Source organism: Bombina bombina, chromosome 3 (genome assembly GCF_027579735.1).
Source record: "Bombina bombina isolate aBomBom1 chromosome 3, aBomBom1.pri, whole genome shotgun sequence".
Taxonomy (NCBI): domain Eukaryota; kingdom Metazoa; phylum Chordata; class Amphibia; order Anura; family Bombinatoridae; genus Bombina; species Bombina bombina.
Genome location: NC_069501.1, coordinates 403,159,793 through 403,185,318, shown reverse-complemented (window position 1 = coordinate 403,185,318; position 25,526 = coordinate 403,159,793). Strand labels below are relative to the sequence as shown.

General features: G+C 35.0%; 1 protein-coding gene across 2 annotated transcripts; it reads left to right on the top strand.

Moving 5' to 3' along the window:
* Nucleotides 1–5,066: 5,066 nt before the first annotated feature.
* On the top strand, nucleotides 5,067–22,413 carry OLFML3 (olfactomedin like 3). Of its 2 annotated transcripts, XM_053706567.1 has the most exons (4): nucleotides 5,067–5,299; nucleotides 10,530–10,809; nucleotides 18,640–18,714; nucleotides 21,216–22,413. In XM_053706567.1, the coding sequence occupies exons 1-4, from the start codon at nucleotides 5,192–5,194 to the stop codon at nucleotides 22,001–22,003; spliced, it is 1,251 nt and encodes a 416-aa protein (XP_053562542.1). In that variant the 5' UTR covers nucleotides 5,067–5,191; the 3' UTR covers nucleotides 22,004–22,413. The 2 variants fall into 2 exon arrangements, with proteins under 2 accessions (XP_053562542.1, XP_053562543.1); XM_053706568.1 differs by lacking the exon at nucleotides 18,640–18,714.
* The last annotated feature ends 3,113 nt before the right edge of the window (nucleotides 22,414–25,526 follow it).

Genomic DNA, 25,526 nt, shown 5'->3' with positions numbered 1-25,526 from the left:
TCTACAATTTATTTTCAAAATAAAAACATGATAATACCAAGATAAAATAAATCACAATCCCTAAGTGTTGCAACACTATATCGATCAATTCATAAAATTTCTAAAATTCAGATATACATTTGTTTCATACACAAATAAAAAGGATTTATCTGCTCTTTTGTATCCTTTGTTCAAAGATTTTAGATAGAATGTATTCTTTTATTTCAACACAATTAATAATATTTGTCTCTATTTGATATTTTATATCTATATTTCATCAACTTTAAAATTACAAATATGTAGCAAAAACTAACAATTAGTTAAAACAATTTAAATGCAAGACTGATTATAAATGGTGTCCCCACAATGGCTGTTTACTTATATTGGTTGTAATTTTGTGTATCTAAAAAGTTCATCAAAGCATTTGTAAGTAATTGGAGATAAATTACTGAGGGCTGTGTTCTTTATCCTTATATTTATGTTGTGATATATTACGGTTTCACAGTTACCTCTTTGTATCCTCAGTGAGCTTAATTTGTAGAAAAGGAATGTTCCAAACAGTGTTTAGGGGTGATTTTCTTACCCTCTCTTGTGAGCTGTTACTACTCACGGCTTCCCGGCGGTTCCTGTGTGTCCTCAGTTTGACTCTCAGACAAGGGGTTCCGGTAGGTAATTTTCTTTGTGTTACCTTGTCACTGGTCTTTCTAGAAGTGCTCTGATTACAGCACCAAACTGTAGACAATCCTTTTCTTTTCTGTAACTTGCGCAAGTTAGCTTTTGTGTTTGTAGTTCCTCAATCTCCTGCACTTAAGTACTTCTGTACGCAGGAAAAAAACAGGCTTTTTCTTTCTTGGTGTTCACACAGATATCAACATGTTTCGCCAGCAACCCTGGCTTTATCAAGATAAAGTGTGATCACACCTTACACCTTTATATAGCACTGACTTGATTTCCATTGGTCCATTCACTGTTTCTGTTTCTCTTTTCCACTGGGTCCTAGAGTCCTTTTGTTCAAATATCCTATTTTGTTTTCTAACTTTTTTTTTCTTATTCAGGTCATATCAGAGTGGTTAACCGATTTCTTTTTTCATTATTCCTAACAGCCTTTCTCCATTACTTCACATATGCCAAGTGTATATACCTATATCATGGAGCCACTTGAAAATTCTTCACCTAAGACACTTGGAAAAATAATATATTTATATAAAAAATTAATTGGGATTATTATTTTAAAATAAATGGATCTCTAAGCTAATTTATTCTAAAGATTTGTCAAAAGTTTAAAATGTTAATAGGAGTAATAGAAAATGAATGTGAAAATTAAATAAACTGTTAAAATATAAATGGTTGAACCCCTTGGCATATGTGAAGTAATGGAGAAAGGCTGTTAGGAATAATGAAAAAAGAAATCGGTTAACCACTTTGATATGACCTGAATAAGAAAAAAAAAGTTAGAAAACAAAATAGGATATTTGAACAAAAGGACTCTAGGACCCAGTGGAAAAGAGAAACAGAAACAGTGAATGGACCAATGGAAATCAAGTCAGTGCTATATAAAGGTGTAAGGTGTGATCACACTTTATCTTGATAAAGCCAGGGTTGCTGGCGAAACATGTTGATATCTGTGTGAACACCAAGAAAGAAAAAGCCTGTTTTTTTCCTGCGTACAGAAGTACTTAAGTGCAGGAGATTGAGGAACTACAAACACAAAAGCTAACTTGCGCAAGTTACAGAAAAGAAAAGGATTGTCTACAGTTTGGTGCTGTAATCAGAGCACTTCTAAAAAGACCAGTGACAAGGTAACACAAAGAAAATTACCTACCGGAACCCCTTGTCTGAGAGTCAAACTGAGGACACACAGGAACCGCCGGGAAGCCGTGAGTAGTAACAGCTCACAAGAGAGGGTAAGAAAATCACCCCTAAATACTGTTTGGAACATTCATTTTCTACAAATTAAGCTCACTGAGGATACAAAGAGGTAACTGTGAAACCGTAATATATCACAACATAAATATAAGGATAAAGAACACAGCCCTCAGTAATTTATCTCCAATTACTTACAAATGCTTTGATGAACTTTTTAGATACACAAAATTACAACCAATATAAGTAAACAGCCATTGTGGGGACACCATTTATAATCAGTCTTGCATTTAAATTGTTTTAATTAATTGTTAGTTTTTGCTACATGTTTGTAATTTTAAAGTTGATGAAATATAGATATAAAATATCAAATAGATACAAGTATTATTAATTGTGTTGAAATAAAAGAATACATTCTATCTAAAATCTTTGAACAAAGGATACAAAAGAGCAGATAAATCCTTTTATTTGTGTATGAAACAAATGTATATCTGAATTTTAGAAATTTTATGAATTGATCGATATAGTTTTGCAACACTTAGGGATTGTGATTTATTTTTTCTTGGTATTATCATGTTTTTATTTTGAAAATAAATTGTAGAAGAATTTTTCACTTATTCTGTCCAAGGTACAGTTTTTTCTACATATTTAGCTAACGACTTCCATACACACCTTTATCCCCCTTTTGCAGATTAAGCGCCTAATCTCCATAACTTTTTCACTTTATACACCTTTCTATCTGGGAAGTAGATAGTAGGAGAATAAGGCAAGGGATATTAACTCTTAAGCGCTAGTTTATTTAACCCCCTTTTTTTGCTACATTGCTGTTTCTTTAACACATGATACCAAGAGAAAAAAGCAAATTACATAATAGAAGTAAATTTAAAATATTTTTTTTAAAATTGTATACTCTATCTGAATCATGAAAGAAAAATGTCAAAAGTCTGGCGCCAAGAATGATGCCCACAACTGACAAAATATTTTTGGCGTCACAAACGTCTGCAACAAACACGAGCATCATAGATGACGCAACTACGTGAAAATTCTCGGCGCTAACTAAGACGCTGGAAATGACGAAAATACGCCAACAAACGTAAATCTTGCGCCAAAAAAGTCTTGCGCCAAGAATGACGCAATAGATTATAGCATTTTGCACACCTGCGAGCCTAACAGCCCGCAATTTAGAAAAAAAGTAAATTTGAAAATTCAGGTAAGAATTTTTTTTTTTTTTTTAATTTGCATCCCAAAATGAAACTGACAGTCTGCAAAAAGGAAATATACTGATAAACCTGAATCATGGCAAATATAAGTACAAACATTATATTTAGAACTTTACATATAAAGTGCCAAACCATAGCTGAGAGTGTCTTAAATAAAGGAAAACATACTTACCAAAAGACACTCATCTACATAAAATAGATAGCCAATCCAGTAATGAAACGAGAATCAGCAGAGGTAATGGTATATATAAGAGTATATCGTCGATCTGAAAAGGGAGGTAGGAGATGAATCTCTACGACCGATAACAGAGAACCTATGAAATAGATCCCCGTTAGGATGACCATTGCATTCAATAGGTAAAACTCCCTTCACATCCCTCTGTCATTCGCTGTACTCTGAGAGGAACCGGGCTTCAGCATGCTGAGAAGCGCATATCAACGTAGAAATCTTAGCACAAACTTACGTCACTACCTTCATAGGAGGCAAAGTTGGAAAACTGAATTGTGGGTGTGGTGAGGGGTGTATTTATAGGCATTTTGAGGTTTGGGAAACTTTGCCCCTCCTGGTAGGAATATATATCCCATACGTCACTAGCTCATGGACTCTTGCCAATTACATGAAACAAATGTTGGGTTTCAAGTCCCTTTAATATAGATAAAGATTTTGGCCCAGATTACGAGTGGAGCGCAAAATTCCACTTTCGAGAGCGCGATATTTGTGCTCCATTCGTAATATTAGCGCACACAATTGTATTTTAAGTGGTCCACGAGGTCGCGTTCGCATTGCATGGAAGTCCTGCGCTCAATAGAATGCGCTTTCATAGGCTCCAATGGGAGCCTCGTTCTCATGCTGTGAGACACGGCATGAGAACTAGCACAGTGAAGGGGGTAAGTCACGCAGCGATGGGCAGCAATTTTAAATATATATGTATATGCTTATATACACATATTTACACATAAATATATATGTACTGTATATAAGCATATACATATATATTTCCATGCTACATTTTTTTTAATAAAAACCCCCACAAAACTGACCTCTGGTAAATTTCCGGAGCTCTAATTGCTACTGCGAGCTTGTGGTAAAAATAACCAGCCACTTGTAATGGCTGTTTATTTAGCGTGCCTCCTCAAAGGGGCAAGTTTGCCCGTTTGCGGGCGCACGATAAATTAGCACTCCACTTGTAATCTGGCCCTTTATGAGGTAAAATAGAGGATATGTGAGAAACCTTTGAACGCCAAGTGAGTCACTCAAAATGGCAGTTCCCACCAATCAAATAAACACACTAAAAAAAATTATAAGATGTGAACATGTGGGGTAGAGAGCTTCACAAAATATATTGGGCAATCTATATTTAAAAGTAGACATATAGGGGCTGAATTATCAAGATCCGAATGGAGCTTGATGCCCCTGTTTCCGCTTGATCCTTCAGGCTCACCGGAAACAGCAGTTATGAAGTAGCGGTCTAAAGACCGCTGCTCCGTAACTGATCTGCTGCCTCTGAGGCTGCGGTTTGAAATCCCCCCGATCCTATACGATCGGGCTGATTAATCTTCAGGGGGCGGCATTGCACAAGCGGCTCACAAGAACTGCTTGTGCAATGATAAATGCCGACAGCATATGCTGTCTGTATTTATCGATGTGCAACGGACATGATACGCTACATCGTATCATGTCCGCTCACACTTTAATAAATCGGCCCCATGGGCTGGAAAACATTGTTAAAATAAATATTTTTTTTCACTTTGCAAATGAAAATTTCTACTCTGCTTTTTCCTGACATGCTTTCAGCGTTATATATAAAACACACACACACCCTAAATGGCTCACTTGCAATTGTTTGTGTTTGCTATACTTTGATTTTCATTGACCATCTGGCAGTGAAGGAGTTCAGTTAACTTTTAGCAGTAACATCTGGATTTCATAAAGACAAGGAACTGGAGAGCTGATATGTGGCAGAGGTCCCTCCCACAACAGAATATTGTCCAGGCATTCCATAGCTGTGAGTTGGATCCAAGCAGCAGAGCAGAGCTGATACACAGTCCAAGTCTGACTCTCACAAACGTTAAGAAAGAACCTTTTTCAATCCAAACCCTTTGTAAACCAACTCCGGAAAGAGCCAAAGATGCCTGGACTTCTGGCCTTTGAGCTTCTTTTGTTGGTCACCACAATCTCTGCCCAAGGTCAGACAGCTTTGTTGGAATACATGCAAGGAAGAATGGCAGTTTTAGAGGTAAGTGTGGTTAAACGGGACTGCTCCCTTTAAAAAAAAAAAAAAAAAAAAAAAAAAAAAAAGAAGAAGCTGGCTGAAAGATCCCATGACAGCTATGAATTCTAGAGGAAAAACTTGCAATACTATTTCACGTGATAGGAAGACCATTTATGCATTTAACTTTAGGCCAGTATTCTTTGGAAAGTACTGTGAAATATTATTGCATAAATCATCTTGTGTAGAAAGGAGAAAGTCTTTTATTTTTCTTTCTTTTTTTTTTTTTTTTACATTTTTATGAGTTGACAAGATTTCCTTTTCATAATAAACTATATTAATTTCAGTTTATATTATAGAGTTCAACACATCATGTATGACTTATTAGATTCTGCAAACATTATGTCTCACTAATATTATTATGTTTTTTTTTGTAAATGTTACCATGACACAATGCTCCTGTGTTTTAGGGCTGAGAAATAAGTTGGCACTTTACAAATAATTGATACTAATAGTAATATCTAACTGGTTTTGAGTATCAGAATGCTGTCTACATCATAATAACCGTAAAGGTCAACTCTGAGAATGATTATTTTCAAAATAACTTTATTGATCATGCAGCAGAGGTCTGTATAGCTTTCTGAACAGACGTATTTGTCAAGATTTTAAAAGCTTTCTTCAAAGGAGATTGTTTCACTTTTTACAGAAGATATCTTAAAATTTAAAATTAATCTTCTGTTGTCAACAACACTGGGGGGAAAAAACATGCATCGTTTTTAACATATTTTTGTCAAGAGGAGATATCTTCAGAATAAATTAAATCTATTGTCAATAATACTTGAAAAAAATATTGCAACATAGTCTTATAACCTTAAACAGTTATACTGATTAGGAATAGAATTTTGCAACTGCCAAAAAACATTTAAAAGCAACGTTGGTCATTTATTTTATCTGTCATTTTTTTTTCTTTTTTTTTTAAATAAAAAACAAACAATCATGCTCTACTCGGAGTGTTGTGACCAGAATAATATGTGTGCTGCTTTGTGGGCCAAGTGACAGTTGATGCAGCATTTATTCTTTATTATTATCCATCATTCTAAATTCTAATTCATTTGAGAATGTAATTTTAGCCCTAGTGACCCTGCAACTCTAAACGTGCTTAGCTTCTGCTTGGCGCTGCAAAGAAATGCTGGTCCTAAACATACACAGCCAATGGCGCAGCTGGTCCGTGCTGCTATCGCTGCTAATTGATTCACTGTTAGTTTCTGCTCGTGGGCCAGCAGTTCTCGGCAGCTCCTGAGTGGTACTTTAACCCATTAAGGGCTAGTTTACAAGTGGCGCTCTCACACAAACTTCGCTAGAAGTAATCTTTTAACGAGGGCAGGTTGGTGTGCGTATTACAAGTTCAAGGTAAAAAGTTTGCTTGCGAGCAAAACCCAATGCACACTAACTTCAAGATTTCAAATATTGCGACTGCGTTAAATTCTTCTCCCTATAGACTTCAATGGAGCGCACTGAATAAGGAAAAAAAAACTAACACTTATCGCTAGAACTTTCCTTCACCCAGGTGGTTCTTTGTTCAGAGAGGAATTGCCTGGTATGTCGGTGCTGGACTGACTGTAATAGAGAGATCAGACTGATAAACTACAGGAAATTTGTACTCTGTGAAAAGCATTACTGCGCTAAAAAGAAGCTGCACCCAGGTGGTAAATCGCCATAGATCAGGCTAACAATGTTACTGAGCTGGTTGTTCATTCCTGTGAGTGTGTTTCTCTCTGTATGTACAGTATATCTATCTATCTATCTATCTATCTATCTATCTATCTATCTATCTATCTATATATATATATATATATATACGGTGTATATATATATATATATATATATATATATATATATATATATATATATATAGATATATACATGATATGATATTTTTAAAAAAAAAAATATATATATATGAATATATACAGGTGTATATATATATATATATATATATATATATTTCTTTTTTTTCTCTGTGAAAGGGCATTGTGTGCTAAAAGAATATGCACCTTAAGTGGCACTGAAAATGAACAGGCATGGAAGTTATTCTAGCTTTTGTTCTGTCTCAGCTGAGTGCGTCTCTCTTTATTTATATATATATATATATATATATATATATATATATATATATATATATATATATATATATACGTACTCAGCGCTGTAGGACAGGAACCGATGTCAATCCGACTTCTCCCCAGCAATGACGGCCAGCACCAGAGATTATCAAATTCATCATTTATTGTAAATGGACATAACGTTTCGGCCCCTCTTGGAGGCCTTGGTCACATGAGAACAAGTCACATAAGACAAGCTTAACACATAAACCCAAATAAGTGCCTTAAATACCCCTACTTACTACGTTGATAGGTTCACAAAAAAACACCAAACACCCAAAATCAAACAACAGCTGAGTCTCATAGGTAACGTCATAGCCTACTGGATGTAGTCATAACAACCACATCAGCACAAATATGCGCACGCGGATGCATGCGCCACGCTGTAGTGACATCAGCAAGATGGCGGCGGTTGTTATGGAAACGCATGTCACCAAAGCATGCAACTAGCCAATAGAAAATGGGCAATCCGCCTTCAAGAAAGCTGACAGTGTGTCACCATGACAACCGCTCAAACACATCGTAATGCGCTGTTGAAATAAACACAAAGTACGTGTTGACATGGAGTGAACAACTTGCATAAACTCCACTTAAAACTAATCATATGGAGTTGCTAAATCATAGCCCCATACAGGACCACTTGACATATGCAAGTGTAATTACCATGACAACAGGTACTATAAAAAAGCGGTTAATGCTAAATCTAATCAACACATGTAAATACACAATAAAAACATAAATAAAATAGGTCAGAGTGGAAAAATATACAAATATCAATGTGGAGAGTGGAACATCATATTACCCTCACACAGCTCTCCATCCATGCATATATGCCTCAAAATCAACAATGCAGTATGTATCCACACTGGAAAACCTAACATATTGACATGAGTTGTTTCTTCAAATGACTGTGAGCTTCCTCTCATCTCTTTATATGAGTTTTTACCATCTCCTTGAAGCACGCTGGTTTAATGGCTCATGTCAATATGTTAGGTTTTCCAGTGACTGGCGTTTCCATGACAACCGCCGCCATCTTGCTGATGTCACTACGTCGTGGTGCACGCATCCGCGTGCGCATATTTGTGCTGATGTGGTTGCTATGACTACATCCAGTAGGCTATGACGTTACCTATGTGACTCAGCTGTTGTTTGATTTTGGGTGTTTGGCATTTTTTGTGAACCTATCAACGTAGTAGGTGGGGGTATTTAAGGCACTTATTTGGGTTTATGTGTTAAGCTTGTCTTACGTGACTTGTTCTCATGTGACCAAGGCCTCCAAGAGGGGCCGAAACGTTATGTCTATTTACAATAAATGGTGAATTTGATAATCTCTGGTGCTGGCCGTCATTGCTGGGGAGAAGTTGGATTGACACCGGTTCCTGTCCTACAGCGCTGAGTACGTTATGGATTTACATTGGCCGTGCACAGAGTGGTTGTGGTTGTTGGTGAGTGCAGATCTTTTCTTGTATGCTATATATATATATATATATTTAGAAGAACATTTTCTTTTAAGTGAAGAACATTGGAATGTAAAATATTGAAATTAAAAACACAGTAAAACATTAAAATTGGTTAAAAATATTTTATTATGTTTAAATGTATTTGAGAAGAAAGGGCTCCAAAGTGCATATATATATATATGTACATACATGTGTATATATCTGTATATATGAATATACACATATAAACACATAAATACATATTTATATACACATAAATACACACATATATATATATATATATGTACATACATGTGTATATATCTGTTTATATGTGTATATATGTATGTATATACGAATATACACATATAAACACATAAATACATATTTATAATATATACACATAAATACACACACATATATATATATACATACACAGTACATACATTATAGCCCTTTCCAGTCAAATATCTTGTCATATGCCATATACCTTTTAACTCTTATAAAATGTTTTTATAATATTTATATGAGATGTTTTAATCAGATATTGTATGTATGAGTGTAATTGTTTATTTTAATTTACTTATGTTGTGTTTGGTGAACTTATTTTTTTCACACTTTCGGCTAGGGGGTCGATTTAACAAGGGCCCTTGTTTCCGTGCTAGCTTTCAGGCTCGCCGGAAACATCAGTTATAAAGCAGTGGTCTAAAGACCGCTGCTCCATAACTTGTCTGCTGCCTCTGAGGCTGCGGTCTCCAATCTGCCCGGTCCTATACGATCGGGCTGATTGACACCCCTGCTAGCAACCGATTGACCATGAATCTGCAGGGGTTGGAATTGCACAAGCAGTTCTAGTGAACTGCTTGTGCAATAATAAATGCCAACAGCGTATGCTGTCGGCATTCAGTGATGTCTGTCGGACATGATATGTTACAGACATTGGTAAATCTACCCCTAGGTCTTCACTCATGCTAATCTGCTGAACACATATTTTGTTTGCTCTTAAGCGCACCCATTTACTTTCTACTTATGTCTAAGTTAGCGGACTCACGACCTGAGCTGAATGGAGTTAGGTATTTAAACCCCAGAGTCTCAGCTCCCATAAAGCCCAGAAACCTCTAAGATCCATAATTTAAAAGGCAAAGGTATATTAAAAATATATATATAAATATATATAAATATATATAAATAAAAAAAACTACTCTTACACAAATAATTACTGGCTGGGGGTCTCTAGTCACTTACAACAAGTCATTTAAAAGGCCTAGAGTCCCTCATGACCCCTTGTTTTAAAGCCAAAACACCCCTCTTTAAAATGAAGCTCATATATAGGTTTTTATGGCAAGGTGATCACTGTGGGTTATAGTGATAGCCTGGCTTGTATAAATGTGCATTTATTTGATGGGAGCCCCTACGTGCAGATCAAAGTTATTAACATATAGAAAGGCCCTTATTTATTTGAGGATAACCATTTTTTCATTTGACTAAATTTTAGAAACCCCCCCACATATAACTGTTCACAGAGCACTTACTCTGGTGAGCTAAATACATTTTGAGGTAAAATATCTTTCATTTTACATAAAGATGTTCAGGTTATATTTTCAAGTGATTTAGCATCTGGGTATTATGTCTCTTTAATTGAAATTTCATCCACAGGATCGAATCTCGCAGTGGCATGATCAGAGCAGTCGCTATACAGCGGAGTTGAGAGAATTCAAAAACCAGGTTTTGAAAATGTTGGACAATATTGAGAAGGAGCGGGACTCCGTGAGGATTGAGTTGGAGAATGCTAACGTGCGGGTAGACCGGCTAGAGAGAGAGGTGGATTACTTAGAGACACAGAATCCAGCACCACCATGTGTGGATATAGATGAAAAACTTACAGAGCTGCATAATGCCAAGAAGAAAAAGAAAGAAAAGTATGAGAAACTTACAGGTAACTGTTTTTAATATTTTTATGAGCAGTTTAGGGTTTCTTGCTATATTAAATAGAAAATCCCTAACAGGCACACAAACAATGAATCATAGAGGAGCATTGTGTATGGCTGAAATTGTGATGACTCCTTTTGTGTGCTATAAAGGGACATTCTGAAGCAAAACTTCATGTTCTAATTCATTAGCACATAACTGACCCCAGATAATAATGGGGGTTCATAAAAATATATGCAGATGAACCCTTCTTGATGTTGATCCAATCAAAATCAACCATTTTCATTATTTATTGGAAGAACTTATTTCATTATAAGTTTGTTGAAAAATGGCCGCACACTTAAAGGAATAGTCTAGTCAAAATTAAACTTTCATGATTCAGATAGAGCTTGCAATTTTAAGCAACTTTCTAATTTACTTATATTATACATTTTTTTTTTTGTTCTCTTGGTATCTTTTTTGGAATGTTAGCTTAGGAGCCGGCCCATTTTTGTTTCAGCACATAGGTAAGCGCTTGCTGATTGGTGGCTACATTTAGACACCGATCAGAAAATGCTACCCAGGTGCAAAAATTAGCCGGCTCCTATGCTTACAGTTCTGCTTTTTCAAATAAAGATACCAAGAGAATGTAGAAAAATTGATAATAGGAGTAAATTAGAAAGTTGCTTAATCTCAATCATGAAAGTTTAGTTTTGACTAGACTATTCCTTTAAATTTTCTTTCTTGATTCTGGTTTTAAACAACTTTCTACTTTTCTAATCTAATCTGATTTTTCTCCATTCTCTTGGTGTCTTTTGTTGAGAGGCAAGTACGTAGGCTTAGGAGCCGGCACATTTCTGGAGCACTATATGGCAGCAGTTTTGCAAGACTGTTATCCATTTGTAAGAACACTAGAGGGCAGCAATATTTCCTACCATGCAGTGCTCCAGATGCCTACCTAGGAAGCTCTTCAACACAGAATATTATCAGAACGAAGCAAATTTAATAATAGAAGTAAATTGGAAACTTTTTCAAAATGGTATTCTTTGTCTTAATCACAAATGAAAATTTTAAAAATGTGCCAGCCCTGTTTGACTGATTACAATCCAAGTCCTCAATAATTATTTACACATTTAGGGGACATTTTTCACTTATTGAATTCCACAGTTAAACTGTCAGACAACACTATTCAAATTATTAACTTGTAGCACAAAACGTTTTAGAATGAATGTCTGGCTTTGCGCATGTGCAAAACACACCAACATGGCCATATTGGATGATGTTAAAAAGCAACCTCACTAGATACAAATGCTTAAAGGGACACTGAACCCAATTTTTTTCTTTTGTGATTCAGATAGAGCATGCATTTTTAAGCAACTTTCTAATTTATTTCTATTATCAATTTTTCTTCGTTCTCTGGCTATCTTTATTTGAAAAAGAATGCATCTAAGCGTTTTTTTGGTTCAGGACTCTGGGCAGCACTTTTTTATTGGTGAATTAATTTATCCACCTATCAGCAAGGACAACCCAGCTTGTTCACCAAAAATGGGCCGGCATCTAAACTTACATTCTTGCATTTCAAATAAAGATACCAAGAGAATGAAGACAATTTGATAATAGGAGTAAATTAGAAAGACGCTTAAAATGTCATGCTCTATCTGAATCACAAAAGAGAAAATTTGGGTTCAGTGTCCCTTTAATCAAAAATGTTAACATATAATAATGAGGAATTTTAAACTAATAAATATTAGCTAAATCCATAACCTATTAAATACACATGCTCATTATACTGATAATGCCCCTGTTTAACTCCTTTAGACACAGACACATATCTCTACGGTTTTGGAGCACAACAGGTTAATTACACATATGTCACCTATTAGTATCACACACTGTTGAAAGGGATCAATCAATACAGACCCTTCATCCTGTGATTTAACGGACCATTAAATACCGTAGCATTGCATGATTAACAAGTGCAGAATAAAAAGACAATGCAATCACACTTAAAGGGACATGAAACCCCAAATTTTTCTTTCATGATTTAGGTAGAACTTATCATTTTAAATTTTACGTCTATCTATTATTCTCTAGCTATCATTTGTTGAAGGAGAAGCAATGCACTACTGGTTTCTAACTGAACACATGGGTGAGCCAATGACAATCGGTATATATATATATATATATATGCAGCCACCAATCAGCAGCTAGAACGTAGGTTCTTTGCTGCTCCTGTGCTTACCTAGATAAACCTTTCAGCAAAGGATAACAAGAGAAGGAAGCAAATTAAATAATAGAAATAAATTGGAAAGTTGTTTAAAATAGCATGCTCTTTATGAATTATGAAATACAATTTTTACTCTGAATTTCAAATAAGTTGTAGATTCTTTCTAACAATTTTCCCTATTTTGGCGCCCCTATATCACGTGACAGCCATCAGCCAATTACAGACTAGTATACTTATGCACTGCAAACTTGTGTACATGGTCAGTAGTAGCTGTTGCCTCAGAGACTGTATATATAGAAAGACTGGGCAAAATTTGATAATGAAAGTAAATTGGAAAGTCTCTTAAAACTGTAAACTCTGTCTGAATCATGAAAGATTAATTTTGATTTTAGTGTTACTTTAATTGCTAAACCCCCCAAATCATTATTTTGTTTGTCATTAATCATACACATTGATTTATGGATTATGAAATTGAGAGATTAAAGAAGCAGCTATTTTACCAACACGGCCGGTATTTTTAAGGTTCAGGTCAAAGTTAGAAATAAGGATTAAACATATAAATAAAGGTGCTATCATGGTGAAACTTCTTCTAAGTCTGTTGGCATTTATTATAAACTAATGATCTTTTAAAATAATTCCTAGCAGCTTTAGTTCCTGATTAAGATATTTATTTATGCACATTTATGTTATGAGCATGCCTATAAATATATATATATATATACAGTTGTGCTCATAAGTTTACATACCCTGGCAGAATTTATGATTTCTTGGCTATTTTTCAGAGAATATGATAACACAAAAACTTTTCTTTCACTCATGGCTAGTGTTTGGCTGAAGCCATTTATTATCAATCACCTGTGTTTACTCTTTTTAAATCATAATGACAGCAGAAACTACCCAAATGACCCTGATCAAAAGTTTACATACCCCAGTTCTTAATACCGTGTATTGCCCCCTTTAACATCAATGACAGCTTGAAGTCTTTTGTGGTATTTGTGGCTCAATGGTATTGAGGTCAGGAGACTGAGATGGCCACTCCAGAACCTTCACTTTATTCTGCTGTAGCCAATGACAGGTCGACTTGGCCTTGTGTTTAGGATCATTGTCATGTTGGAATGTCCAAGTAGGTCCTATGCGCAGCTTCCGGGATGATGAATGCAAATTTTCCTCCAGTATTTTTTTATATCATACTGCATTCATCTTGCCATCAATTCTGACCAAATTTCCTGTGCCTTTGTAGCTCACACATCCCCAAAACATCAGCAATCCACCTCCGTGTTTCACAGTAGGAATGGTGTACCTTTCATCATAGGCCTTGTTGACTCCTCTCCAAATGTAGCATTTATGGTTGTGGCCAAAAAGCAAAATTTTGGTCTCATCACTCCAAATGACTTTGTGCCAGAAGGTTTGAGGCTTGTCTCTGTGCTGTTTGGCGTATTGTAAGCGGGATACTTTGTGGCATTTGCATAGTAATGGCTTTCTTCTGGCGACTCAACCATGCAGCCCATCTTTCTTCAAGTGCCTCCTTATTGTGCATCTTGAAACAGTCACACCACATGTTTTCAGAGAGTCCTGTATTTCACCTGAAGTTATTTGTGGATTTTTCTTGGCATCTCGAACAATTTTCCCTTGCAGTTGTGGCTGAAATTTTAGTTGGTCTACCTGACCATGGTTTGGTTTTAATAGAACCCCTCATTTTCCACTTCTTGATTAGAGTTTGAACATTGCTGATTGGCATTCTCAATTCCTTGGATATCTTTTTATATCCCTTTCATGTTTTATACAGTTCAACTACCTTTTCCCGCAGAAATCCAGAAACGTTAGTGCAGCACTGGATGAAGGATGCAAGGGTCTGTCAGGAGTCCAGAAACTTATTGACCTTTTATACACACACACTAATAACAAGCAAACAGATCACATGTGAGGATGGTTACCTTTAATAGCCATTCAAACACCTTTGTGTCAACTTGTGTGCATGTTATTAGTCCAAAATCACCAGGGTATGTAAACTTTTGATCTGGGTCATTTGGGTAGTTTCTGTTGTCATTATGATTTAAAAAGACAGTTGATTGATAATAAATAGATTCAGCCAAGCACTAACCATGAGTAAAAGAAAAGTTTTTGTGTTATCATTCATATTCTCTGAAAAATGGTCAAGAAATCATAAATTCTGCCAGGGTATGTAAACTTTTGAGCACAACTGATATATACAGATATATACATGTCTAAATATGTATATGTATGTATATATACACTGTATATATGTATATGTTTATGTGTGTGTACATATGTATTTATATGTGTATATCTGTATTTACAGACCTATATACACATATCTGATAATGTTAATGTAAAATAGATATCTATACCTACATATATATATATATATATATATATATATATATATATATATATATATATATATATATATATATTTATTTACAACAAAATTAACATTGTCCTGCATGTGAAGAACATTGGAATGTGAAATATTAAAAACTCCTGTGGGGTTTGCACACAAGCGATAAGTGTTCGTTTTTTTTTCTTCTGTGCTGTCCAATATAGTCTATGGGAAGAATAAGTTAGCATGATCGTTATATCTGAAGTCCGGAAGGAAGCTTGTGTCAGGTTTTGCTCACGCACAAACGTTTTACTTTCAACTTATAATACGTGTGATACCTAACGTGCGCAAACAGATTATTTCTAGTGACGTTTACACTCGAGAAGGAGCGCTAAATAGTGTGCCACTTGTAATCACTAATATATATTAATGTATGAATGTGTCAGCTGGTCATCAGAAGCAAATACAGTTCATAGCAACCCCCCCCACACACACACAGTTTTACAACACAGTTTTATTTAATATACCAGCTTTTCTGGACCTGAAACAAAAAATAAGCCAGGCTTCTATTTTAGTGAGTTGCATTGCTTATAAAATTGCATGCTAAAAAATACGATTTATATTTCACACAAAAAACTATTTGTATAGTTTAAAGGGACATAAAACAAGTTGGTATAGAAACAAAATATAATATGTACTTTAATTACTTTACCTGCAAATTTATTCTGCAGTGCCTCACCATTAACCCTTTCTTTTAAGTTTCTGAATTGTACAGCTATAACTCCCCCCACACAATTCCTTCTATGGCTGTATCTATCTCCATTGGTAGAATGCAAGACTTTAACACTCATTATCTGCTGGAGCACGCCTAGAAGCAAATAAGCAGCTGTGAACTCAGTTAAAATACAATGCCTGTGTTTCTGATGCTAAACACTGATAAGGGGGGTGGATCAGACTACTCCAGACAGCATGGCTATGTAACTAATTTTGCTTATTTTTGAAAATTATTTTAAAATAATTGCCAGTAATTTTTAAACAATTTTTTTATTCAAACTATTTTTACTTAATTAACCCTTTTTGGATATGCACAGATCTCAACATGTTTTATGGCACTTTAAATGCTGTCACTTTATGATACAAATGTTTAATTTTCAGTACCTCTTTAAAGGATCATAAAAGTGTATCTGAAATGTAGAACAATAAATTTCAAATTCCATAAGAAGAATTTCTGCAGTATGCTTTTTATTCAGTTAAATTGCATTGTTGTGTGTTTCAAAAAAATTTTTTGTCCCTTTAAAGAGATACTAAACCCAATTTTTTTCTTTCATGATTCAGATAGAGCATGCAATTTTAAGCAACTTTCTAACTTCCTCCTATTATCATTTTTTCTTTGTTCTCTTGTTATCTTTATTTGAAAAAGAATGCATCTCAGCTAAGGAGCCAGACAATTTTTGGTTCAGACCCTGGACAGCACTTGTTTATTGGTGCTGTCTAATCAGCAAGGACAACCCAGGTTGTGAACCAAAAATGTGCCGGCTTCTAAACTTACATTCTTGCTTTTCAAATAAAGATAGCAAGAGAATGAAGAAAAATTGATAATAGGAGTAAATTAGAAAGTTGCTTAAAATTGCATGCTCTATCTGAATCATGAAAAAAAATATGGGTTCAATGTCCCTTTAAAGGGACAGTATACACTCATTTTCATATAACTGCATGTAATAGACACTACTATAAAGAATAAGATGCACAGATACTGATATAAAAATCCAGTATAAAACTGTTTAAAAACTTACTTAGAAGCTGTCAGTTTAGCTCTGTTGAACTTGAAAAGGTAGCTGGTAAGCCCACTGCAAGTGGGAAATAAGACACTCCCCCCCCCCTCTTCTTTTGCATATTAAAAGACCCTTTACACAAACAGGAGCAAGCTTGAGAAGGTAGCTGACGGTATTCTCATAAAACTTTGGGGCTTGGTTAGGAATCTAAAAATCAGAGCAATGTTATTTAAAAATAAGCAAAATTATACATTTAAAAATAAAATAAACTTTATGGGCTATATAAATCATCTACAAAACATTTATGCAAAGAAAAAATGAGTGTATAATGTCCCTTTAAGTAGCAGTTATGCTTTCAAAGCAAAGGCAGTGAACCGATTAAGTGGAAATGCTACACAAACAAAATGTTGATGCGCATTAAAGGGACATAATAGTCAAAGCTAAAATATGAATCAGTGCTTTTCAGTTTTAAATAGAAGCAGTTTTTCAATACACTTGTTATTATCAAATGCTTCCATTAAAAGCTATGTTTTAGTGATAGCTTTTTCATGGGAAGAGCATACTTGAGTGAATGAGGACAGTGCATATAGAAATAAGCTTTTACTGGGTACACTTTATACTAAACAATCACCAACATGCAATTCCAATTTGACTAGAACTTAAAGGGCCATAATAGTTGGAAAATTACACAAATTAAACGTTGCATATTTTATCTTTTAATTATGTCCTAATAAAGTAGAAGTTTCATATGAACATTGGTGCTGTTGACATTTACTATTTGTTTTAGAAATGACATGCTTTAATTCATTAGAGAATTTATTTTTAAGACTATGTGCCATACACTACTGTGTTTTTTTAACCCCTGCAAAAGGGTTAAACGCACAGTAGAAGTCCTGTTCTGGACCTGCAGAGCACTAGCCCTTTGTGAAACCCGAAGCTGTTCCAATCAGCAGTGATAATTGCTTATCTGAGTCATGTGACTAGCTCTAGAGTAGCAGTGCTACGCGGGTCCAGAGCAGCACTTCTACTGTGTGTTTAACACTTTTGCAGGGTTAAACACACAGTAGTGTAGGGTTGATAGTGTTAAAATTACAAGCTCTAACAGATTAGAGCATGACATTTTTTTACTATTAGTCACAGTTAGCCCTTTAAATTTAATCTAACATAGCAGTATATGTTGTGTATTTCCTACTAAAGCTCGCTTGCTAATAAAGATAATTACCTCTGTGGAGAGTGGTATCGCTCTGCAAGCCTGACCAGAACGTGCTTGTTTGTTCAAGGCATGGAACATTCTTTTTTAAAAAACAAACAAACACATTATGAGGTGCAGTCTATTAGCTGAAGCAAATAAATTATTTTTAACATTTATTATTACAATGTCTCTTTACACATCATCTCCCTTTAACTCAATATTTGTCATGCAAAATATTTGTTCTATGACCTTGTTCTCTGAAATCTAAAATGCATGAATGCTTTAAACTCACGGGGTTAGTGGAACCTGCCTTTCATGTTATATAGGTTGCACCACCGAAGAGGTTCAAGCAATTGAGGAGGCAGCTGAGATGTTGAGCATTCCTACCGTTCGGAAATCCTGTAAGTAGGTTCCATTAACCCCTTTAACCTATTATAAATTCAGTTTTATTTAAACATATACTGCTAATTACATTTGAAAACTAAAACTGAGTTTTGTCAATTAATCTTTAATGAGTAGAATTTTACAATTTATCATCATCTCTCAACTTTAAAGACCAGAAAATGGCAAGGTTTTAAGGATATCCCTGCTTGATCATATGTTCCCTAAGTAGTGAGTTTTTTTTATGTTTTATTTCAGCAATCATAAACCGTGCTCGTAGGGATCCTCCTAATTTTTTTGTGATTAAGGATTTCACAAAATAATTGTTGAAAAATGTTTTCCACTATGTAAAATAACCTACAACCTGGGGCAGCTTAAACCCTTGTAGTGTGGGGTGCTAAAATGGACTAGACCCTATGAGTAATAATGTTACTTTCAATGGGAGTCATAGTAGTAAGGCAGCATCCTATGACTGTCACTTATATGTCCAGATGCCTGTGCTGCTCATGCAGACCTTTTTTTTTTGCAGCTCCTAAAAAACTGTATAACTGCCTTAGCTTTCATGCAGCTGTTTTTTTATGACCTTGCATCTAAATGTAGAGGATCAAAAATCTATATGGTAATTTTACCTTCTGACCCAACAAAATGCTAATGGCAGCTGTCTCATCTGCCCAAACTAAAAACCCTTATTGTACAGCTCACAGCGTCCTGGCACTCCAAAAAATACAGCTCCTGACGAAGAAGATAAAGCTTCAAAGTTTATTACCAATCAGAGTAAAAATATATAAATCCAACTCATGGATATAGAAATATATAAGAACAAGTATGAAGTGAGGAAACCATGGCCCCTTTGCATTAGATATGTTTCATGTGGAGAAAGCACTTGATCAGTGCCACAGTGGAATTAATGTTACCCAAAAATACCTTAACCACTCCCAGCACAATATTCCTAACTTAACCTCCACAGGGCAATTAATTCTTGCCAGCTATACAAACCACTCTGTAATTTAACTGCCATGACTTGCCACCACAAACAGAAACTGCCACTAAAATTAACTATATCCCCATGATCCCCCTCAAGACCTTAGACTCCTATGTTCAAGTATGAAAATGAGTGTACATTAGTTCCTTCGTAAGTCCTACTCTGCATTCTGACTTACCATGAAGGTCCCTCCTCTATATTAGATTTTAAAGATAATCCTAGTTGGCTAACCAATTTAGCCAGTTATGATTGTAAATGAGTGACCTATCAAAGTTAAACCTGCAAGTGATGAAATGAACAGGTTCAAATTTGACAGTTAACCAAGTATCATAATTGGCCTTTAACATATATTGGTTCAAATATATGTAATAAAATTTTTAGCTGTAAACATTATTTGTTTTTAGCAAATTATGTTGTAAAATAGGTTGTACATTTTTTATTATCATTTTCCTGGTCATTATGTTTTTTTTTTTTAAAGCTTGTAGAGGCAAGATGGAAACATATTTACCTGTGCAGTGTTGGGTAGCAGTGTTAGGCTTGTTGGATGGATTGCTTGGCTCAGAAAATTGTATATTAATTTTTTATTGTGAAGTGTCTATGTGAGGGGTTAAGGAATACTTTCAATTTGCTTTTATTGTGGATGACAACCATGTGTTGTTATCCGGTGAGGGCGCTTTTACAGTTCATCGCACCACCCTGCACTTACCACAGCACTCCTGGTGATCTAGTGATGTCACCAGCCCTGGAAACCCAGAAGTGGCAGGTTGCTACAATGGGTTTAAGGGAGCTGAATGAGGGGGTAAGTACTCAAACTCCCTCGATCCCAGCTCCCTTAAGCACTAGAAACCCTCAAGACCAATTGTTTGAATGGCAATTGCCTGCTCTTTCAAACAGTGGGTAAGTAACAGAATATTTAAAAAAACAAAACACACATTTGTACATAGGGGGTCTCTATGGGCTTGTACCAGCTCATAAGCCCTAGAGACCCCCAAGAGCCCTAGATTTAAACCCAGAAGCAACTTTTTAATACATGCCATTATTTAGCTTTTAAAAGCCATTTAATCACTGTGGTAATTAGTGATCTCCTTGCATGAATAATTGTGCTTTTATTTGAGAGAAGATTCCTGGGAGCCCTTATGTGCACATCAAAGTTTGTTTATGTAGATAACAGAATTTAGAAGAAAAAAATGTACACACTATTTTTTTACAACCTTGTTGTTTCTGTGAATTTCTTGCTAAAATGACCTACAATGGGAATTAAATGTGAGCAGCACCTAAAAATCCCCAAAAAACTTGCAGGGGGTGGAAATGGCTCAGCAGTTAATCCAACAGTTTTCAAGCATGAATATCCTTAAAGTCTGACCTCAGTAGTATTTAAATACTGAGGGAAAGACTATTAGATTATATTATTTTTTAAACAATAGTAAAATTGAACTGTCTTTGATAAATTAATATTAGCGCCAATGAACTAAGCAAAAGAGATTTGTTGTTTTTGTCCTTTTGACTAATGATGTGAGTTTCATCTCTCTACTTCTTTAGACTGCAGTGACACTATATCACAAGTAAATGCCATGAAAATTTTGAAGAGATTTGGGAGCACTTCTGGACTGTGGACAAAAGATCCAGTAGGAAACTCAGAGAAGGTTTATGTCTTTGATGGAGCTGGTAATGACACTGTTTATGTGTTCTCTCGCATGAAAGAATTTACTCTATCATCCGTTTCACGCAAAGCTGCTAAGATTAGACTTCCTTTCCCCTGGCTTGGCACTGGACATGTAGTTTATGAGGGAAACTTATACTATATCCGAAATGATAATGAATTTCAGATTATCAAGTTCAACCTTGCCAACAAAACAGTGGTCGACAGTGCAGTGCTACCAATAGAAGAACCTGTGCCGGTATATGGTCTCTCCAAGTTCAACTACATAGATATAGCAGCAGATGAAGAAGGACTATGGGCCATTTATGCCACTAAGGAGAATGAGAAGAATATCTGCTTAGCAAAACTGGACCCAAGTAATTTAGGCATAGAGCAGATGTGGGATACTCCATGCCCAATAGAAAATGCAGAAAGTGCTTTTGTAGTTTGTGGTGCCCTCTACGTAGTGTATAACACCAAACTTCCAAGTCGTTCTCGCATCCAGTGTGTTTTTGACGTCAGTGGGACCATATCCAGTGAAAATGTTCCTGTTGTTTACTTCCCTAAGAGATATGGGTCCCACTCAAGTATGAAGTACAATCCCAAAGAAAAACAGATATATGCATGGGATGATGGTTACCAGATCATATACAAACTGAGCATGAAACCAAAGGAAGAACTATATTAGATGCTCTACTGAACTTTTTTCTTATTAATGATTTCATTTCCTTTATTAATTGCCATTTAAAATGTATTTTGAACAGTACATCATTACATTTTGGAAATAGGAAACACAAAATAATATTTCCAATATGTGAGTTTGGAAAAAAACAATACCATTCTACAAATAGAAAAAAAAACACCAACTATGCTATATTTAATTTTACATCAGATTTTATAGTCTAATTAAAATGGCTTTTTTTTTTTTTTACTCGTCATAATTTTCATCTGAGTGAAATGTGCTTTACTTCTTAATTCCACTGAAAATTGTTATAAATGTGAAATCATATTTTTATTGGGACACCTTATACAATTATTTAATGTCATAAGTCCATGTTTTGTTTAAAACTCTTTTAAATAAATACAACTTCTTTTTGATTTATTGTTTTACGTCATTTATAAAAGATGTTACATATTCAGAAATGAATTTAATTGTTTTGTAGATAACATTTTTAAAATAAAAATAACATGTAGTGGCAAAGACTAAAATATTACCAAGCTGTATGTAGAAAATACTAAAATATTGTTACACAATTATAATACAATTATCTTGTAACATTTGGATACAAATATAAAACAATATCTAAAACTCTTGGTGTTCTATATTATAAGTTCAAGTAATAGTTGTGTGTTAACTACAAAGCTTTCTGAGCTAGGAAATTCCTGGATTATGCGCTCAGTTAATAGAAACTCAAAACATAACCTCTGTCTTCGCTCCTTCTAAAAATCTCTGAACCTTTTTTATATTTTAAAAGAGCAGTTAAACCAAGTCCTTCTGTTGTCTAGTGATTAAATAGCATATCAGCAAAGGTTAAACATTTTTAAAAGAAATCAACATTTTGTTGTCTGCAATTGTTTGTTAATTGGCAAACTCTACCAATATGTGCTTGAGTCTGCGTCTGAAAGGTGTTAACACAAATATATTTTAAATACAATAAAAACAATTTAAAAAAAACCATACAAGCTTGATCTCACCAATACAGAGAGCCACTATTAGGTTCATGCAACATTCAATATTGTTCTAAATAGTTGTGTCTCTTATAGTTGTGTGTGATATTCCCTTGTTAGATTCCAAAGTCCAACGTCTGTTTCACCACAAACGTATTGGCTCTTTCAAGGATATTTTGGTCTCCATATGTGTCATTCTTGTAAACATCTGTAAGTAACATCATTGGCTGTCATCCTCACTTTAATTAATCCAGCTGGAGTGCAATATATCTATGGTTATAGTACTTTTAAGGAGGCTAACTGAATTTGTATTTAATTTTACCAAAGTGTACACCACAATAGTACAAACAATTCTACTATGTACACCATATATTTTCTAAAAGAGGGATTTAATTTAAAGAATACATATGAACAGTAAAAAGGTTAATACAGTCAAAAAGTAGTAAATATAGAAAACGCTTAAACAATTTATGAGGGAATTTTCAGAAAATATTTCCTACTTAAAAATGAAATCAAACACCTTTACAGTAAACAAATCTTATTCTACAATTTTTTTTTTTAATTCTAAACAATTCTTCTCTTTATCAAATATTAATATAATCATTCAAGTGTAAAGGAATGTTAGCAATATTTTAGATGGTGCTTAATTCATCAGTTGTAATGAAGATATGCTTTAAGTCACTTTTTAATGTAGAGCTAACATTAAAATAACCTGGGCTCCGGCTAACCCACTTCAAAAGTAATTTTTTTTGTGAGCTAAAGCTTTGAACTGTTCTCCAATCAGCTCTCTAGTCAAACGCCACTCATACAATTTCTTTAGCTGGCAACATTATATGGTGGTAGCATGTGTTGGAGCTTGAGTTTGCCTATGTTTTTAATCCTTAAAGGGACATTAAACACTAAATAAATGCTAAATGAAATGATGCAGGCAAATAAAAAAATAGTCTGAAAAGAACACGTAGATGCATTTTTTAACATTCATTAGTTGTTTAAATATTGACAAAATAAGTATAAAGTCTATAAAACAACAGGAGCTGCCATGTTGTAACTTAGGTTACTTTCTCTGCTGTGGGCAATTAGGGACAGTTATAAATAGGTCACTAGAGTGTGCAGCCAATGGCTGTGTCGAATATAAAAGTGTTCTGCACTTAAATTTCTAACAGGAACTAAAAAGATCACAATTTCAGAATGGAATTACAGGAAAAGGGGACAAAATAAATAATGAAATTATATTGCAGAGTTGTTTTTATATATATGATTTGTCATTTTATATTGCCATCTCAAAGTGTTTAACACGCGTGAAACATATATATAGCACACCCTATACTTTCATTGGATAGCCCAATGTGTTTCCAACACGCTCAATGAGTTTATATTAAAAGCAATTGAATAACTTTTGAGCTTGCATGCAATTCATTCTAATGCTTTTGAAAACCTGGTATTAATTTAGTGCTTGCTATTGTGTATTCAAATGTACCTTAAAATGCTTTAGAAATGAATTAAAAAAAACTTCACACATGAACATAATTTTTGCGCTTGATCGGCTTTGTACTTTTGCGTTATTGACATGGATAATATTAGTGTGGTCACACATAGAAATCTATTACTACATACTCACAATCTGACATGAGTATTGTGCACCATACTACCACTCACACCATAAATATTAAAGGGACACAAACCCAAAATTTCTCTTTCATTATTCAGATAAAACAAACCATTTTAAACAACTTTCCAATTTGCTTCTATTTTCAAATTTTCTAATTATCCTTTGTTGAAAAGCGGGAAGGTAAGTTCAAGAGTGTGCACGTGTCTGCAGAACTATATGGCAGCAGTTTTACTACAATTGTATATATCAGCAAGAGCACTAGATGGCAGCACTATTTCCTGTCATGTAGTGCCCCAGACATGTGCACGCTACTTATCTAGATATCTCTTCAACAAAGTATAACATGAAAACAAAGCAAATAGAAGTCAATTAGAAACTTTTTTAAAAATTGTTTTCTGTATCTGAATCATGAAAGAGAAATGTTCATGTCCTTTTAACTATCAACTTGTGATAGCAGCACAAAAACAAGAACGATGAATTGCACGAAACAGTGCTAACGCTCCATACTACTTGCATTTTTGTGCTCCTTTTGTGAACTAAGACACAGGGGCCCATTTCTCAAGCTCCGAATGGAGCTTGAAGGGCCGTGTTTCTGGCGAGTCTTCAGACTCGCCAGAAACAGCAGTTATGAAGCAGCGGTCTAAAGACCGTTGCGCCATAACCCTGTCCGCCTGCTCTGAGCAGGCGGACAGGAATCGCCACAATACAACCCAATAGAGTACGATCGTGTTAATTGACACCCCCCTGCTGGCGGCCGATTGACCGCGAGTCTGCAGGGGGCGGCGTTGCACCAGCAGCTCTTGTGAGCTGCTGGTGCAATGCTGAATACGGCGAGCGTATTGCTCTCCGCATTCAGCGATGTCTGTCGGACCTGATCCGCACTGTCGGATCAGTTCCGACAGACATTTGATAAATGGGCCCCATAAAATAGAAG

Bases quoted from the DNA above. Each gene is read 5' to 3' on its own strand.
- OLFML3 (XM_053706567.1), top strand. From the start codon at position 5,192: ATGCCTGGACTTCTGGCCTTTGAGCTTCTTTTGTTGGTCACCACAATC. The intron at 5,300-10,529 runs GTAAGTGTGGTT...TTTCATCCACAG, and splicing joins GAAGAATGGCAGTTTTAGAG to GATCGAATCTCGCAGTGGCA. The intron at 10,810-18,639 runs GTAACTGTTTTT...CATGTTATATAG, and splicing joins AAAGTATGAGAAACTTACAG to GTTGCACCACCGAAGAGGTT.